This window comes from Fusarium flagelliforme, assembly GCF_020744385.1.
Source record: "Fusarium flagelliforme strain FIESC 12 MPI-CAGE-AA-0113 chromosome Unknown B0J16scaffold_3, whole genome shotgun sequence".
In the NCBI taxonomy this organism is placed as follows: domain Eukaryota; kingdom Fungi; phylum Ascomycota; class Sordariomycetes; order Hypocreales; family Nectriaceae; genus Fusarium; species Fusarium flagelliforme.
Window position 1 is genome coordinate 1,847,595 of NW_025763505.1, and position 15,872 is coordinate 1,863,466.

The window sequence follows — 15,872 nt, forward strand, 5'->3', positions numbered from 1 at the left end:
GTAGGTAGGTATTCTGTGAGTGTAATGCATGGCATCGATATGTTCTCATACCAACGCATAGATCGCCTCGTATCATCTCTTGAACGGAGCGAAACGGTTAGCGATGTCCTTCCCTGCACACCGTAGGCTCGAGGATTCGCTAGGATCATAATACTAGGGATTTAGAAAGTTAAAAAAAAAAGATCCATCGAGGCGGCACGCTTTCGTTCCCCATCTCCACCTAAGATTTGCAGGGAGCATGTAGGTGGCGCGCAATTCTAGCCCTTGCTTGGTGAGGTGACTGATTCAGTGGACGATCAAGGCAGTTGAAAACCCATGGTCAAGCAATATCATCCACTGGCGGCCCCCAGCTGATCCCTCTGTAACCCTTCATGGTGGGCTAGCTGGCTAGGTCCTGGACGTACGGTGAGACGCCCAAATCTTTCGATGGAGCGCGTCGCTTTCCAACACCGAAAAGCGGCTAGGTTCAGAGGGGCCAGCCAGAACCAGCACATGTGCTGTGCTCCACAGAACTCATCTCATGGCCGTGGTCAGCAATGAAACTATGCAGGTGGGGATTATCCTCGTAAAGAACCAGCCCAAGCAAAAATTTGCTGTGCTGCAGCATGAACCTGATGAATCGTCGACGTTCCCTTCAGCGGAGGGGGTAGGGAGATGAGACAAAGGAAGTGACAGAGCACTATCGCATTTCGCACCGAGTTCGGATAGTTCATTGATGATGCACTTGTAAATCGTTCGCTTCCAGTGATGGGAACGTTCAGAGAGCCCAGATTCCCTATCCAAGTTCGAGTTAGAAAAGGATCACACACAATAATGTTGCATTTTAATCTATGATGGCACAGCAAGGTTAGCTAGTACTTTCCAAGCGGCTTGGAATTGAACTTGACCACCTTGTCTCAAGACCTCCTGCAAACTTTACACAGAACTTCAGAAGCAATATCTGCGGACACCAACTTACCTGGGATAGACATGCAACATACCATACAAGCATGCAGAATAGCCTAGCGTGTGTACCGACAGACCCGTGTTTCGGTTTCGGAAGTGAGTCGTTAGACGACGTGGCAGCCTACAGAGAGCACGAGTTCCACTAACACAGGTGCAGACAAAGCCAAATCCCATGCCCGACAAGCCGCCCACTTGCTGAAGTTGTGCTGGCGCTGGCGCTGCCCAGGCGACAGGGAACCTAGAGAGACCAGCGACACCCTGTTTCTCTACCTGCTTGACTTTGCCTGTGAGAGGAAGTGGTACTGCAGCTAATTAGCACGGGGTGACCCTCCAGTGTTTACCCATCTGGGAAATCGGTTGTCGGTTTCGCAACCCCTGAGTGGAGGAGAAGAAAATGGCAACTTGGCACTTGGCTGATGAGTGAGTTGACAATGCTCGAGCCTCGACAGACAAGTGAGGGCGCCTATCCGATGTGGTGATTTCCGCACTCTCCATTCTCAGAAGACCCAGCGAAGCCAAGGGCGGACCAGTAGGCAGGTCGCATACGGAGCACACATGTGGAAGCTGCGTCTTCAGTTTACGGATACACTACCAAGCGAGTCACTGCAACTTGCACCTTCCGTCCCCTCCCCTCGTTGCCCGCCGCCGCTCAGGCCCGCCCATCACCTGAAGACGCCTGCCTAAGATAGTTGACTCACCTCATTTCGTTCCTTCCTGAGATTGATACCCGGCCAGGGCACTTAGAGCACTATCGAACAGTGACGAACAGTGCCCGCCGATGGCCCATGTTAACCATCACCTCCCTAATCGACGAGTGTTTCTCATCAATCAACCTGTGTTCGACTTGAAGTCTCCAGTTTCAACCCTGCGACTCACAGCTCGTACTCGGTACCTTACCTTATGGAGCAAATTGCGCGACGGCAATGTCTCCAGTACCCGCGTTCAAACGTCCTTGCGCCCTTGTAGTGGTGTTCTTGCCACCAAGGATTCCCACCAACAGCACACACACCGCCAAAGATTGGAAGCATCGCTCACCAACTATACAGAGAAATAGCTTAAGCACACTAACATCTGCGTACCGACCTGGTTTAGATGGGTTGTTGCTGTGCATGCGCATACTGTACAGTCAGAGTATGCACGATGCAATGTTGACCAGCCACGCGTTAGTTATCAGGAAACGCCGTTCCCACCCTCATTTGGAACAGATGCGGTTCCACATAACAATATTTGAGATGGCCTTGAGGGAATCCCCATCTAGCCTGGACTGCGAAATGCCTGCGAGGTCGACGTTAGATGGAGTTTGGCTGCGCCCTCGAACCCTGGCAGATAACTCGCCTGGTTCAAACTTTTGGGTCATGGATATCACTGCCAAGTACTCCATACTAGAGGCCAGATTATCAAGCTGTTGTTATATTTTTGAACTTTCAACCATCGGCCCTTGCCGAGTGCTTACTTTGAAAAGCAGGCTGTTGTCACTGAAATGAACAATCGTGTGAGAAAAAGCTTGGGGATCACCAAGTCAAGCGCGAAAATACACTGAGAAGTGGGTACTGAGCCGTTTTCACCGGTGTCCTACCCAGTGTTGATGAGGATTCAAAACTCATTGCAAACATGGTCTACCATCTTCCCCAAGCGCCTGTCGATCAGATATGATTGTTTCTTTTAGGACAACTCCATATTTGTACAACACCCTCTCTCAACCCGCTTCTAACGTTACCACGGGGCCGAGAAATGGGAATTACGTTTTCTACAGCAGGGGTGTCTCGAGTGACTAGCCAGAAGCATGCCAGACCAAAGCGGTGATGCGCATCCCGTCTTGATGAGATTTGAGACCCTTCCCGAGTGGCACATTTAGCAACAAGGAAATATCCCATCCTTTGGCCTGGGCGCGGCGCTTCCTAGTTGAGGTCCCCAGCCTAACTCGGGCCCCAGGGATGCATACATTGTGGCGCCGCTCTGTACGCTTGGTACACCCCTTACCGCTACCTCACCCCCTGCTTCTCGGTGAAGCAGGACGTGGATCTTGACCAAAGACTGGCTGCAAATGCACTGTTCCACGATTTATCACGACTCCGGGCCGTGAGCCCAATTCTTCTCCATCCCTTCTATTGTTCACTACTCCATGTGAGTTGCATCCTTAGTGACAGGGGTGATTTTTCTGGAGTCCAGACGGCCGATGATGCCCACTTCCTGAAGACTCTGTGCTCATGGCTGCAACGCAATCATAGTTGCGGAAGACTCCATCGTTATTACCATAACCATCAAGTCTGTTTTCTTGTTCGCCTTGTCGGTACCACGCCAAGATTAGCGTAGCACTGAGAGAATCGGCGTTAATACCATTGATATTCCTCCTGTCTCGTTCAAAATCCCAACCCGCACACCCTCGCACATAACAGAAGTCGTGTGTCTAAACACTCTGACACTGGATCTCACCATACACGGGCGTTGTCTTAATCCCTAGAACAGTGGCCTAGTTCTCGCTCCGGCACTACTTCCCGCCTACCTTTCACTGCCTTTAGCTCCGCCTGCTGAGACACCCCCTGCCGGCCCGTATGACGCAGGCCACCACTTCAGCTGCCATGCTAGAAATTGACAATCCTAGCACAGGAACGAGAACATCAGGGCCATTTCTGGTGAGTGAACCTTGTCAAGTACCCCGACACACTCAATGCTGATTCGTCGATATTCGTAGTTCTGCGTTTTGTAGCGAGTTGGTGCTAAATCGTCCATGCTTCTTCTTCTGCTTGGTCCCTCCCGGCCCACACCCAGATCCCTGGAGAGTTGATCTTGTTGAAGTTACTAGGCTCGATTTATTCCCAAGCCATCGATTGCCCCATGTTTCGTACTCCCTTGAACCCCCTTGGGGACTGTACTGTACATCCACTCGACGATACATAATGAAGTTGGTCCCTCAGGTCTTTTGTTCGCATATCTATCAACAGCACAAAGCAAGCTTGAGAACGATAACAATCTTTGATCGAGGGTCTTTTTCAATCAACACTTAAGTCTTTCCATCGCAAGTTTTACAGATTTTTCTTTGGATACCTACCTCAAGATGATGCACCCACTCTTCGGTGTGCAACCAGCAGGCTCTCTGCCCGTCACATATCCTCAGGACGTGATGCTAGACGACCACGCACACCAAATGGCATGTTCTCAAACATCAAGGAGATTCTCACGAGGCTCCAACGGACAGCGTTCTGGAGGAAACTCTATGAGAATTACCAAACCCTCAAGTGCCAGCAATAGTCCTCGATCATCAGGCCTCATGGCTCGACGCAAGACTCTGATGAACGACGGCAACTCTCAACGACGACAGCAACAAATAATGGATCAGCTATCTTCGTTTTGCGATGTCGAGTCACAGCAGCACACTCAACGATCGTCGCGTCCCTTGAGCTGGCACCCGAGTTCCTATGGTCAAGCTTCAACACAGCAGCACATGCATGCCTTGACTCCAAGTTACACACCTGCTGATCAACACGATCTATATGGGAATTTCTCTCACTACTCACCTATGATGGGCTCAACCTCTTGCGGCACATCCCCTCTGGCCTTCTCCCATCTGTCACTGCCATATCAGCATGCCGACAACATGGCATACAACGCTTATCAAGGAGCTGGTATCTCGCACCATTCACCAGCTGCTTCCTTGACGACGGATACCCGTTCAATGCCGGTTACCTCTGCTCCTGCCGACACCACCTACAGCAATGGATGGGACTGGAACAACTTCATCATGCATGGTTTTGGTGCAACAACACCCCCAACACCAGAGACGCTCCCCCAGAGCCATCTCTCTCAACCAGCTGTGTCTGAGGATATCCAATACCAGGCACTCGAAGACGCTTCAGAAGAAGAGGGTGAGATCCTGGTTGGGATGGGTCTCTATGATGCTCCAGAAAAGTTCAACGAAGACCCACAATTGAACAATTACCGATCCACCGTATCATCTCTACTTGGATCTTCATTCAGAAGTCATGAGCCCAGCGGCAAGGGCCTGAAACTTGAAGAGACATGGGAACCTCCCAAATCCGAGGATGAGGATGAGGATGAGGATGAGGATGAGGATGAGGATGAGAATGAGGAGGATGATGAGGAGGATGACGATGAGTAATGCGATACAACGCAATATCCGCAACGGCGAACATGAATCACGACATTAAACTTGTATGAATATGGTATTACGGCGGCAGGACAAGCCAGCTTTTGTTCTCCATTTGCTTGTTGAAGAAAGAGGATACAGGGTCTCAGAGACGACGGCATGGAGTCTTGATTTTAGGGAAAACAGGCACGGATAAAGCGATTTGATTTCAACATGTATAGAAACTAGCTATGGATACCCCGTGCAAGAGCACAAGATAGGGAGATGTAAGTATGACAGGCTCAGGCAGCCGTACAATGCTCACTCAAATGGAAGATCAGTCAATGCAAGAGAGCCTCAGATGAATTTCCAGTGACATGACGAGATCAGATGCCCGTGTTCCAATGTAAAAGAAAAAGAGGCAGGTAGGTACGAAGAGCGGGCCATAAAGAGCCGCGTCTCGTTCTCAACGTTTGATTCAGTAGGTAGGTACGCTAATCCCTGCCCGACATGTGGCATCCAGTCGGTCCGTGCTGATGGTCTCTCTTCAGTAGCTTTTGGTTGGTTGGTACTACACCTAACGCACTCCCCACCTGCAGCCAGCCCTGTGCGGCGGCGTGCGAACCCAGACTTAGGCGCTACAGCGGTACAGTCCCACTGTTCTTGCGGCATTACGTATTTACTTCTCAGGGTCGGTTGTGGCTGGCAAGCGAGGAAGTGGCTGCTAGCCCCGCAATTCGTGAGTCAAGGAGGGGAAAAAGAACCTGGTACAGTACAGTAGGTGAAGAAGTTCTGAGGCCATGATGATTGACGGCGGCTTATTAGAGTAAAAAGTACCTACCTATGTAAGATTCATACATAATTAGACATTCGATCTTTAGGACCCGAAGATCTTGCCTTTCCTAATAATAAAAAAACACCTCCAAAAACTTACTTCTGATGAGATCAAGCTCCACACATAGTTGTTCATCCACATTGAGATATTTTATTCTGACTTTGACTAGAAATTTCGGCCAAGCCCAAGTTGCAGTACAGTATTAAGTTTACCAGGATGCTAGAGATCATAGATGATGAGAGTTGAAGGGAAGCTCCGTCAAAAGGGATGGGTTGGCCAATCTCAATAACAATCTTAATAAGAGTAATCGAATATGACAAGTCGTCAATCTTCAATATTTGGTAATTACGTACCTATACAGTAACTTTCATCATGCATGGCGTGAAGACTTTGATATTGGGTTTGGTTGGTATTGCCATGGAGTACAGATACAGGTTTGCAAATCCAGCACCAGGAGTATCATTTACAATCTTCTATACTTCTGAAATCAGAGTGTGACTTGGTAACGTCAAACTGCTATTAAATAAATACCAAGATAATATTTTGCAAGGCGCTATGTACCTTTTCTGGCAAAGTTAGTCATTACCAGTATCATACCATTGCCTCCAAACCCACTCAGTACTTCTCACTTCCAAATGCGAGTGCATCCAATGCTGCCATATTCTAGAAATTGGACATGGAATTTCACTCGTGCGAGCATTTACTCAAAACTTAGTATAATTCCTATCATCAATAACAATGTATTATATGCGAATCGTCGTTGTGGCAAGTTGTTATCATTGTAGCAGTTGGTGACCGCTTTCAGACGCTGGAAAATAATTTTCATCCTAGCATCCAGACCAGGCTTGAATTCAAAGCTACCTAAGCATCACCAAAAACTCACCTCACTTCCCAGTTCCGACCAAAGCACTACAAGGAGATTAAGATTGACCCTGTAAAATGGTCCAATACGTCTTTACGCCATGGCGCGACCGCTATGAACTGTTGCTCGTACGCGAACAGATGTACACAGGCATCGTCACCACCAACGCCCAAGATCTAAACCGGAAGCTGGGACAGGACGCCAATCAGCCTAACGATGGAGACAATCTGCAGATGCGTCAGGCTATAGACGATAAAGAGACTCGTTCACGACAGCACCAAGCGGTTGCGCGTGTATCAATGTGGATGCAGCGAGGAAACTGTCCTCACATGGTTGAATCGACGGCGATTTTAATGGCAGCTTTGTTGAGTGATCGGGAGGCATCTTCTGGCGGAAATGCAGCCTCTTCAGCATATGCTATCCGAGCAGCGTATTCAGCTGCATTTAGTAGGTGAGTGTCATGATCCCAAAACAATCATGTGCGGTAGACTGATATCTTGTTAGATTTGTCACTGGCCTTGTCGATGGTCACCAGGAAAAGCAGCGCAAGCAGAGCATGTACACAATCGCAAAGACTATAGGCTTACCTGCCACCTTTGTCGAGCTGCGCCATCAGTCCACACACGAGCAACTGCCCTCATTGGCAAAGCTACGCACAGCGGCCAGAAAGGCATTGCTGTGGATTTGGGATTACTATTGGAAGCAGCTAGACGAGGACAGCAGCGATCCGTGCCGTATGGCGGTGATGCGATATCTTCGAGAAGGAGATAACGCAAAATTAGGAGCTATAGCTGACGAGTTTGAACGCTGGCCGAAGGAGCGTGTGCTTAAGACGCTTCAAGAAGTGAAAGGCAGCCTGCCGGGAAACCAGGTGTTCCTCAAATGCGCAGAGTTGACACAGCGGTTACAGAGTGCCCAAGAAGGGAGGAACCTGGCAGAACCTGATGTTATGGACACCATGATGAGAGATCATAAACTCGATGCTGGCAGTGGGGAGGACGACTTTGGTTGGACACAGTTTCAAGGCACTTGGAAACCCAAACCAATTGGAATGGTCTAGTGATGAAGAGATTGTTTGAGATACTTGATACCCAAATTAATTGATTTTACAAATCATATCCCAGAGACCAATGCAGTTGATTGATGATCTTGATGTTCGGGTGGGCGACAGAAGAACTGTCTTCTAAGGCTTCGGCTACCATAATAAAGTAGCCTAAGTACTAGTCTAAGCTAGTATAAAGTGACCAAATTACTTCGTCTTTTATGCTTTCGGGGGCCAATTCTTCTGATATCCTGAGGATGTTGAAGCGGAAGGCCGGCCTCGTATCACGTGCACTCACTCGCATCGGTAAACGTCATGATAGCGGCGGGGAGCCATGATATCTCTGGACCTTGCCTTGGTTGATAGGATCCATTACAAAACCTCGCAGCTCATTCGATATCCTTCCAACGATACATCCACTTTCAAATCGACATCCAACTACAAGCCTATGTATAGAATCGCGGCAAGCCGACCATTTCTTAAACAGAAAATTGGATATCTATCATCTGCTGTAAGTCCATCCATCGCCCGATTTTGAAGCGGGCATAGCTAAGATAGTATAGCTCGTTGCATCTCGCGCCATGCATATCCAGTCGATTCCTATGTGTATGTGAATAGTTCTGATACTTCACCGCGAGAATGACATTTCGGATTGGAACAGAAAACTAACCTCAACAGGGGAGGGAAGCTCCAACAACTATGCATACTTAGTAGTTGACGACAAGTCCAAGGATGCTGTCATTGTCGATCCTGCAAACCCCCCAGAGTATGACCGCAATATCCGATGAGCTTATGGAAGTTTGTCAACTAATACCTTATAGGGTTGCACCAATTCTGAAGGATGCTATTCAGGCGGGCAAGATCAACTTGACAGCCATTGTCAACACCCATCAGTAAGTACTGCACCTTAACCGCAGCCGAATGAACATAGCTGACTTCCCCACTGCCATTGGGATCATGCCGGAGGCAACAAGAAGCTGGTAGGACGCCACTATAACTACTCAGTCATGAATATTCACTAACTTCCCAAGCTTGCCGAACTCGGTAACCCCAAGCTGGACATCATCGGTGGCAAGGACTGCGAAGGTGTGACCAAGACGCCCGGCCACGGCGAGACCTTCAAGTTGGGCGACATCACTTTCAAGGGTGTGCACACGCCGTGCCATACTCAGGACAGCATCTGCTTCTTTGCCCAAGACGGGAACGACAAGGCCGTCTTTACCGGCGATACTTTATTCATTGGAGGTAGGTCCAAGCAAGCCCTAGATGCTCAGAGATTGGGGTTGAAACTGACAAGAATGACCAGGATGTGGTCGGTTCTTCGAAGGTAACGCCGAGGAGATGCACGAGGCCTTGAACAAGCGTCTCGCAGCGTTGCCTGATGACACTGTTGTCTATGTATGCCATGAGCTGAGTGTTTAAAGAGACGCAGTTGCTGACATTATTCCAGCCTGGACACGAGTACACCAAGGCCAACGTCAAGTTCGCGGCATCCGTTTCTTCACGCGATGCTGTACAGAACCTTCACTCGTTTGCCGAAAACAACAAGATTACCACTGGCAAATTCACAATTGGAGATGAGAAGGTATGTTAACGCAATGAAGGCAGCTGCGAAAGAACACATGACTAACTTGTCACAGGAACACAACGTGTTTATGAGAGTTCAGGTTTGTCTGTTAGGAGCGCTGCTGAAAGACAGTCATGCTAACGACAGCAGGACCCCGAGATCCAGAAACAGACTGGCGAGTCTGAGCCTGTGGCAGTTATGGCGAAGTTGCGAGAGATGAAGAACAACTTCAAGTGAGTGAGTAGCACTGCGCCAACCCCTCTTTTGCCTTTTCTGACCATTTCAAGGGACCCAATGTCGAAAATATGAACAGCTGATGTAACTGGGGATGTTGCAGAAGGCACCAAGCATGAGGCGTATATGAATGAGAGCGAGTATTCGATTGAATAATTGATTGAATTGAGGTTGATATCATAAAAATCTTTCTGTTCTATTGACTGTGTGTCTCCATGGATCGCTAGGTGTCCGTCTTCAAAGACATTGACATCGCTTGCTACCCGCTGGAACCACGCCGGTTTGAAGTTGTCCGACGAGGCTTTTTTTAATTTTGCTTCACTGTCCACACTTGCTCGCTGTAGTACATCAAAGCGGCAAGCTCTAGCATTTTTAGAAGCGGATGTTGTTGTAGAAGAATGAATATCACGGGGGAAAAAAAATCGATATATCGATCGCGGTGGCTGTATAGCAGACGTGAACAAACCTTGGAGTCTTTCGCGTTGATTTTTCTCCAAAGGAGCGCGAGTGGCCGTCTTCAGTTTCGGAGTCTGCTGAAGAGACTGTGGAAGAAAGAATGTTGAAGGACGATGGTTTGAGTCGAACAGAATAAATAGTAAAGGCTCGTTCTTCAAGGACCCCGTACAGTCCTAATATTGACACAGCACGGTACTTACACACTGTTTCTGCGCTATGCCAAATCCACTATCGTCACCACCAAGAATCCGTCGTGACATCAACTACTGCGACCGCGCTGTAACAGCTCTTAATTCAATCAAAGTGCAAATGGTAAGAAGCGTCGCTAATACTTTTCATGGCATAATGGTCTCTAACAAGTCTTCCAGCCTCCAAAGCGCAAAGCACCCGCTGCCAGCGGAAGCGCAGCGCCCAAGACGCGCCAGTCCAAACTCGCAAAGGAGCACAACGTCACGCCGCAAGAGGAGGCCGAGATCCGCGAGGCATTCAGCCTATTCGCGGAGCCGATGGATGGAGAAAAGCATGGTGTTTTGCCTATTGACGACGTCAAGTCCGCGCTCATGTAAGTGCGCTACAGGAGACACGCCTGGAATTCAGCTAAAAAGATCTTTATCCTAGAGCTCTCGGCGTTCCACCCTCATCGCATGCAGAACTAAAAGAATTCATCTCGATTCTCGACCCCGAAAACGACGGATACGCAACCTTTGAGCCCTTTTTCGCCATCTGCGCCCTCAAATTCCACACGAGAGAGCACGACTCTGATGCTCACCGTGCAGAGGTCGAGGAGGCTTTTCGACTCTTTACGAATGGACAGGACGGACCGATTACTTTGGCGCATTTACGGCGCGTAGCAGCTGTGCTGAAAGAGGATGTGGATGAGGAGCTGCTTAAGGATATGATTCTCGAAGCCAACGGGGGCGTGGGTGTCGCTCGAGGTGTGGGCGTTGAAGAGTTCGATGGAGTCATGAAGGGTGCTGGTGTGTGGAGGTGATTCTCCGATAAGCCGCGCGATCGCGCTACGATTCACGAAGGAACGAACTATTCAACGGAGTTAGGGAGTCAATACCACAAAGCGAAGAGGAAACAAGGTTGCGTGGTCGCAGTTTGAGAGGTAAGGTTTCCATGGATCCTGACGACATGGTGCGGACGGCTAATCATATACTGTAGCACTTTGCATGGTATCGTTGTAATCATGTACGGAGAGTATTCCATTATCTATTGCGTTGGGCTCTTTTGGAAAAACCGGCATTTTCATTACAGTAGTCATTCAGCATTTGCATCAGGAGTAAAAGGGGAGGCGGTTTATACATTCACTGGTCTTAGTTCTTCTCCAATCTTAAATGTACTAGGTTTCTCAGGATCAACGGTCCTGACCAATGTATATAGTATAATGCCACCTAATTCTGAAACGCCTCATCAGATGCATGCCCTCGTTGGCGACGGGGAGTGTGAGCTGATAACCTTCACACTAAATGGATCCAATTGTATCTGCAGTAAAATCAAACCAACATGTCGTAACTTTCGTAAATCATTGCGGAGAGTCGATTGTCACTGACGGCTTGTTGCCATCCTTGGCCGCAGCGGCCAGCTTCTCCTCCTCGCGTCGTCGGGAATCAAGCACAGCCTTGAGCTCGGGGGAAGGGTTGAAGCCAGCGTGGTCAGAGTGTCGCTTGTAGTAGTATGCGTCGGGCTTGGGGTGCATCTCTGGGGGGAGGTCTTCCATGATGCACTTGACGATGTTCTCGACCGAGTTCTTCTTCGAGGCGTCGCGGTGCCATACAGTAATCAGGTGGGAGTTGAAGCGGACCGAAAGGCCAACACCACAGAGCTGATCCTCTACAGACAACGGCTGTTAGTACTTGCCAGGGTTTGGGGGTCGAGAAGTTCATACCTTCGTCAAGAACACTCTGCAGCTTCTCGCCGATAGCAAGGAGCTGGACACGGGTCCAAACATCGGGGCCCAAGCTCTTAGGGAAACGGAATGTCCAGCTACCACCCAGGATATTGCGTCGGTCTTCCCAGACAGGTCGGAAGCCAGACTTGAAGAGGTAGAGCGACTCGCGCACGCCGATGTTTCCAACCGGAGTGTTGTTTGCATATCTCCAAAAGTCCTGGACCGACTCGATCTGGGTACCGAGCTGCTCAAGCCCAGAGTGATACTGGTCACCGCCCTCACCCTCGCCCTCCTTTGCCTGGCGGTCGAAGTAGACGTTCCAGTAATGCTGCGTGGGCAGCGCTCGCATAGTCTTTAGAAAGTTTCGCTTGGCATCGTCTCGCTGCTCGGCGGGAGAGTTGGGATCATTAGACTCCTGAGCATCTGGGAGGTTGCGTGTGAAGAGAGGCAGACGGGAGGACATTGTGACGGTTCGGCTGAGGGACGCAAAGATGGATGTCAATAGGGGAAGAGAACGAGTGTAAAGAAAAAGCGTTGTCCAAGTTGATAAGAGACAAAGACGAAAGGAGATGAACACGGAGGCTTAAGTTGAAACTACCTATAACACTACCGAGCCAGGTAATAGGTACTACATGTACAGTACTAGTCTACCCTGTCGAGGAGCTCAGGCTGGCGCTGGCGCTGCCCAGGCTTGCTGATGAGGGGCACGTCAGACAGAATGAGGAATGGACAATTTAGCACGGACAGAGCAGCAATAACAGCCCCTATTCTTTGTCTGTTTCTTTAATACATCGACCTACCTATGTAGGTACTTGGGCCGACAGTACTAGAAGAGACTCACCGCCGAAAGTATAAGTATGGATGTTTGTTCTATCTGATTTTCTGTCTACCTAGAAGTTGAGTTGAGCTGAGCTACAGTGGGGATATGGGTAACCTCAAAGCTATCCATATTCTAACAATATCCATACTACTACAAGTGTCAATCTCGAGGTCGAGTATTTGAAAAAGCTGAAAGAGAAATTTGTCATCAGTAGGCTCGGCTTAGGTACCTGTGCAGTTATACTGTGTTATACTCGGGACTTTTTATTCCAATCGTGAACTGAGTCGAAACAAGACATGACATGACATGACTGCGGGGTCCTTCAAGACAGCGAATAAGACACAGCAAATGCAATGAATATATTTGATTGGTTCCATACTTTGGTTAATTGCTTGTTTGCCAACCTCTAACCGGCGCAGAACGGCATTTCATAACACAACCAACAGCCTAGTGAATCGTTACGGCAGTTTCAGATGCTCCCGGCATGGCTGAAACCGATATAGTGGGTTATGCTGTACTGTATCCGTACACCCAGGCACAGTACAGATTCACCATCAGCGTATCGAGTCGGAAAGAAATCTGACATGTTTGATTATAATGAGCTACTATACCTTTTCATGCAGTCCTGTAGCTTGAAAGAGCCTACCTCAACTCCCCGTTTTGCCTCGAATGATAGATAATCACAACTAGTATTGTTCTAATTGTCCAGTTTATGGTCTAAACGATTGTCAAATTCTTGGGCTGATTGTGATTGATATCCATGTTCTGGCAAAAGAAAGTTCTCCACCGTGGGGCGTATCATAAGTGTAATATCAACCTCACTTTAACACTTACACTTACACCAGCTCAACCATTCTACAACCTACAATTTCTCAGAACACTTACACCTAAAAGCATGTCGCACCAAGACTCAGAGCCTGAAGGGGCCATCACCAAGGAGGAGATTCACGGGGAAGAAGCACCAAAAAAGACAAATCGCAATGCATGTTAGTAGCATATACGCTTCAGCTACAACTCACATGGTGCCTACTCTTACATATAAAAGTCACAGAACTCATGACCCAGAAGAGAAAGACTCCGCCATCAACCGCCTCCGCTCGTTCATCACGGAGCGGAAACCCTTTCAGAGACAGAATGGGTCTGGGTGCATATCTGGAAGATCCTGCCTCCTACCCGTCTTCACGAGTAATCTATCACAATGACGACTTCGTAGCTATCAACGACCGCTACCCAAAAGCCACCATCCACACGCTTCTTCTCCCTCGCTCTTCAAAGTACAACCTTCTCCATCCTTTCGACGCACTAGATGACCCAGACTTCCTCGCCAGCGTGAAAGCTGAGACTGAACGTCTCAAGGCCCTAGTCGCCAAGGAACTCCAACGTCGTGTAGGCGCAAACAGCCAGAGCGATGCGCAACGGCAAGCCGTACTCGACGGTGATGCCGAGCCTGAAAAGAGCGGGGAATTACCCGTGGGCCGGGACTGGGCGGCAGAAGTCAAGGCCGGTGTTCACGCCGTGCCAAGCATGAAGCACTTACACGTACACGTCCTATCGAGAGACATGTTCTCGGAAGCACTCAGGCATCGAAAGCACTACAATTCGTTCAACACGCCGTTCCTCGTCGACCTGAACGACTTTCCACTCGCAGCTGACGATGCACGTCGGAATACAAAAGAAGAAGCGTATTTACGATGGGACATGAAATGTTGGAGGTGTGAGCGCAACTTTAAAAACCAGTTCCAGCAGTTAAAGGGGCATCTCGCGGAGGAGTACGAGACATGGAAAAGGCTCTGACATGCAAGATAGCGTGAGTTTTCTTTTTCGGAAACTAGGGCCTGCTTTTCCCATATTATATGTAGCTTCGATGTTGTTACAGCAACTCCGGTAAGAAAGAACCCAAATAGTAATTCCAGAAAGCCATCCAACCAGTTCCCATTCCTTGTGCTGCCAGGCCTCAAATCAAATCAAATCAAACCCCAACCCTTTCGTTCCACTAGTACAATACATCATAGGGCAGGTGGCATTGTCGCGCCGCCTCCGACTTCCAGTGCTCCCTTGGTTGATTACTCTTCATCGTCCTCATCCTGCGCAGGGTTAGCAAATGGAGTGCTCCAATTCAAGTTGAAAGGAGTGTAACTACCTCGTCCTTATCGAGAGAATCGGCTGCGGGAGCTTCCTTATCACTGGCGTCGTCGGCTGTAGAATGTTTAGTAAGTTGTCGCGTTGATCAGGTCAGGAAGGCCGCATCTTACCAGCATCAGAGTCCTTATCCTCGTCGGCTGAAGCCTCAGCGTCCGGGCTGACAGTCTTGGGCTTTCTGCCACGCTTCTTGGTCTCCTTCGGTGTTGTAGCAGCGGACTCCCCACCACCGACAGCAGCTTCTCGACGAGGTCGCCCACGCCCTCTCTTGGGTGTACCGTCATCGTTTACAGCCGCAACCTTCTTGGGCGCAGGGGCAGCTTTCTTCTTGCCGCCACCTGGAGGACGGCCGCGAGGACGTCCGGTAGGAACGTAGACCTTCTTGGGCATGGGCGCAGAGCCCTTAGGTGGTCTTCCACGGCCGCGCTTGACGGGAGTTTCAGCAGCATTCTTGGTCACGCCAGCTGAGGACTTGGGAATCTTAGGCGACGAATCGCCCTTGGACGCGACAGCATCTTCCTTGGTGCGCGCCATGGTCTGAAAGAGAGGAGAAATACAGAGGAATTGGATAAGAAAGAGGGGCGGGAAAAATTCTCCAAAAAATGAGATAGTTGAGCGCGATCCAAATTTGCACGAAGAGAAGGTTTGAATTGAAGATACGCGTCTGAGTTGATGAAGAAGGAAGACGACAGAAAAGAAGAAACGAGTGTTGCAGGCGTATCTAGTCCAGACGTGGGTAGCTAGGGTGACATAAAAGAGTGATCTCCAAGTCCTGAGGCACAAGAATTAGTGATACACGTGCTTGGTATCTAGCCGCGTATGATGCCAGACTAATTTTAACACTTATGCTCTTAGCTGCAGCTTTTCTGGCATAGGTAGCTAAGCTGTAGTGAATCGATTAAAGTGGCTGGAGTTCGCGTCAGGTCCCCGCGTAAAGAGAAGACAGAATCATCTGGGCACTGAAAGGTGATAATCTTTCTTTCATACCATCGCC

General features: G+C 49.1%; 6 protein-coding genes across 6 annotated transcripts; 4 read left to right on the forward strand and 2 right to left on the reverse strand.

Annotated features, from left to right (window-relative positions):
- Positions 1 to 1,568: 1,568 nt before the first annotated feature.
- On the forward strand, positions 1,569 to 2,509 carry B0J16DRAFT_97414 (uncharacterized protein). Its single transcript, XM_046134775.1, has one exon. The coding sequence runs from the start codon at positions 1,869 to 1,871 to the stop codon at positions 2,427 to 2,429; it is 561 nt and encodes a 186-aa protein (XP_045984506.1). The 5' UTR covers positions 1,569 to 1,868; the 3' UTR covers positions 2,430 to 2,509.
- A 1,127-nt stretch (positions 2,510 to 3,636) lies between these two features.
- Positions 3,637 to 5,224, forward strand: B0J16DRAFT_97427 (uncharacterized protein). Its single transcript, XM_046134776.1, has one exon. It carries the CDS (start codon positions 4,001 to 4,003, stop codon positions 5,060 to 5,062), a length of 1,062 nt encoding a protein of 353 aa, XP_045984507.1. The 5' UTR covers positions 3,637 to 4,000; the 3' UTR covers positions 5,063 to 5,224.
- A 1,579-nt stretch (positions 5,225 to 6,803) lies between these two features.
- B0J16DRAFT_382469 (Las1-like-domain-containing protein) lies at positions 6,804 to 11,016 on the forward strand (the record flags this gene model as incomplete). The annotated part of the gene is made up of 12 exons (XM_046131242.1): positions 6,804 to 7,177; positions 7,231 to 7,733; positions 8,447 to 8,534; positions 8,590 to 8,647; positions 8,800 to 9,013; positions 9,075 to 9,166; positions 9,219 to 9,353; positions 9,409 to 9,435; positions 9,486 to 9,568; positions 10,214 to 10,337; positions 10,394 to 10,587; positions 10,644 to 11,016. 12 exons carry the CDS (start codon positions 6,804 to 6,806, stop codon positions 11,014 to 11,016), a joined length of 2,265 nt encoding a protein of 754 aa, XP_045984508.1.
- Positions 11,017 to 11,553: 537 nt separating this feature from the next.
- On the reverse strand, positions 11,554 to 12,382 carry B0J16DRAFT_382470 (translation initiation factor eIF 4e-like domain-containing protein; the record flags this gene model as incomplete). The annotated part of the gene is made up of 2 exons (XM_046131243.1): positions 11,554 to 11,861; positions 11,917 to 12,382. The coding sequence occupies 2 exons, from the start codon at positions 12,380 to 12,382 to the stop codon at positions 11,554 to 11,556; spliced, it is 774 nt and encodes a 257-aa protein (XP_045984509.1).
- A 1,252-nt stretch (positions 12,383 to 13,634) lies between these two features.
- Positions 13,635 to 14,533, forward strand: B0J16DRAFT_382471 (HIT-like domain-containing protein; the record flags this gene model as incomplete). Its single annotated transcript, XM_046131244.1, has 2 exons — positions 13,635 to 13,725; positions 13,785 to 14,533. The coding sequence occupies 2 exons, from the start codon at positions 13,635 to 13,637 to the stop codon at positions 14,531 to 14,533; spliced, it is 840 nt and encodes a 279-aa protein (XP_045984510.1).
- A 134-nt stretch (positions 14,534 to 14,667) lies between these two features.
- B0J16DRAFT_97576 (uncharacterized protein) lies at positions 14,668 to 15,802 on the reverse strand. The gene is made up of 3 exons (XM_046134777.1): positions 14,992 to 15,802; positions 14,880 to 14,935; positions 14,668 to 14,823 (listed from the first exon to the last, which is right to left on the reverse strand). The coding sequence occupies exons 1-3, from the start codon at positions 15,410 to 15,412 to the stop codon at positions 14,803 to 14,805; spliced, it is 498 nt and encodes a 165-aa protein (XP_045984511.1). The 5' UTR covers positions 15,413 to 15,802; the 3' UTR covers positions 14,668 to 14,802.
- Between the last annotated feature and the right edge of the window lie 70 nt (positions 15,803 to 15,872).

Coding starts and splice junctions, on each gene's coding strand:
- B0J16DRAFT_97414 (XM_046134775.1), top strand. CDS start 1,869: ATGTCTCCAGTACCCGCGTTCAAACGTCCTTGCGCCCTTGTAGTGGTG.
- B0J16DRAFT_97427 (XM_046134776.1), top strand. CDS start 4,001: ATGATGCACCCACTCTTCGGTGTGCAACCAGCAGGCTCTCTGCCCGTC.
- B0J16DRAFT_97576 (XM_046134777.1), bottom strand. CDS start 15,412: ATGGCGCGCACCAAGGAAGATGCTGTCGCGTCCAAGGGCGATTCGTCG. Junction 14,936..14,991: donor GGATAAGGACTCTGATGCTG/GTAAGATGCGGC, acceptor AACATTCTACAG/CCGACGACGCCAGTGATAAG. Junction 14,824..14,879: donor ATTCTCTCGATAAGGACGAG/GTAGTTACACTC, acceptor AACCCTGCGCAG/GATGAGGACGATGAAGAGTA.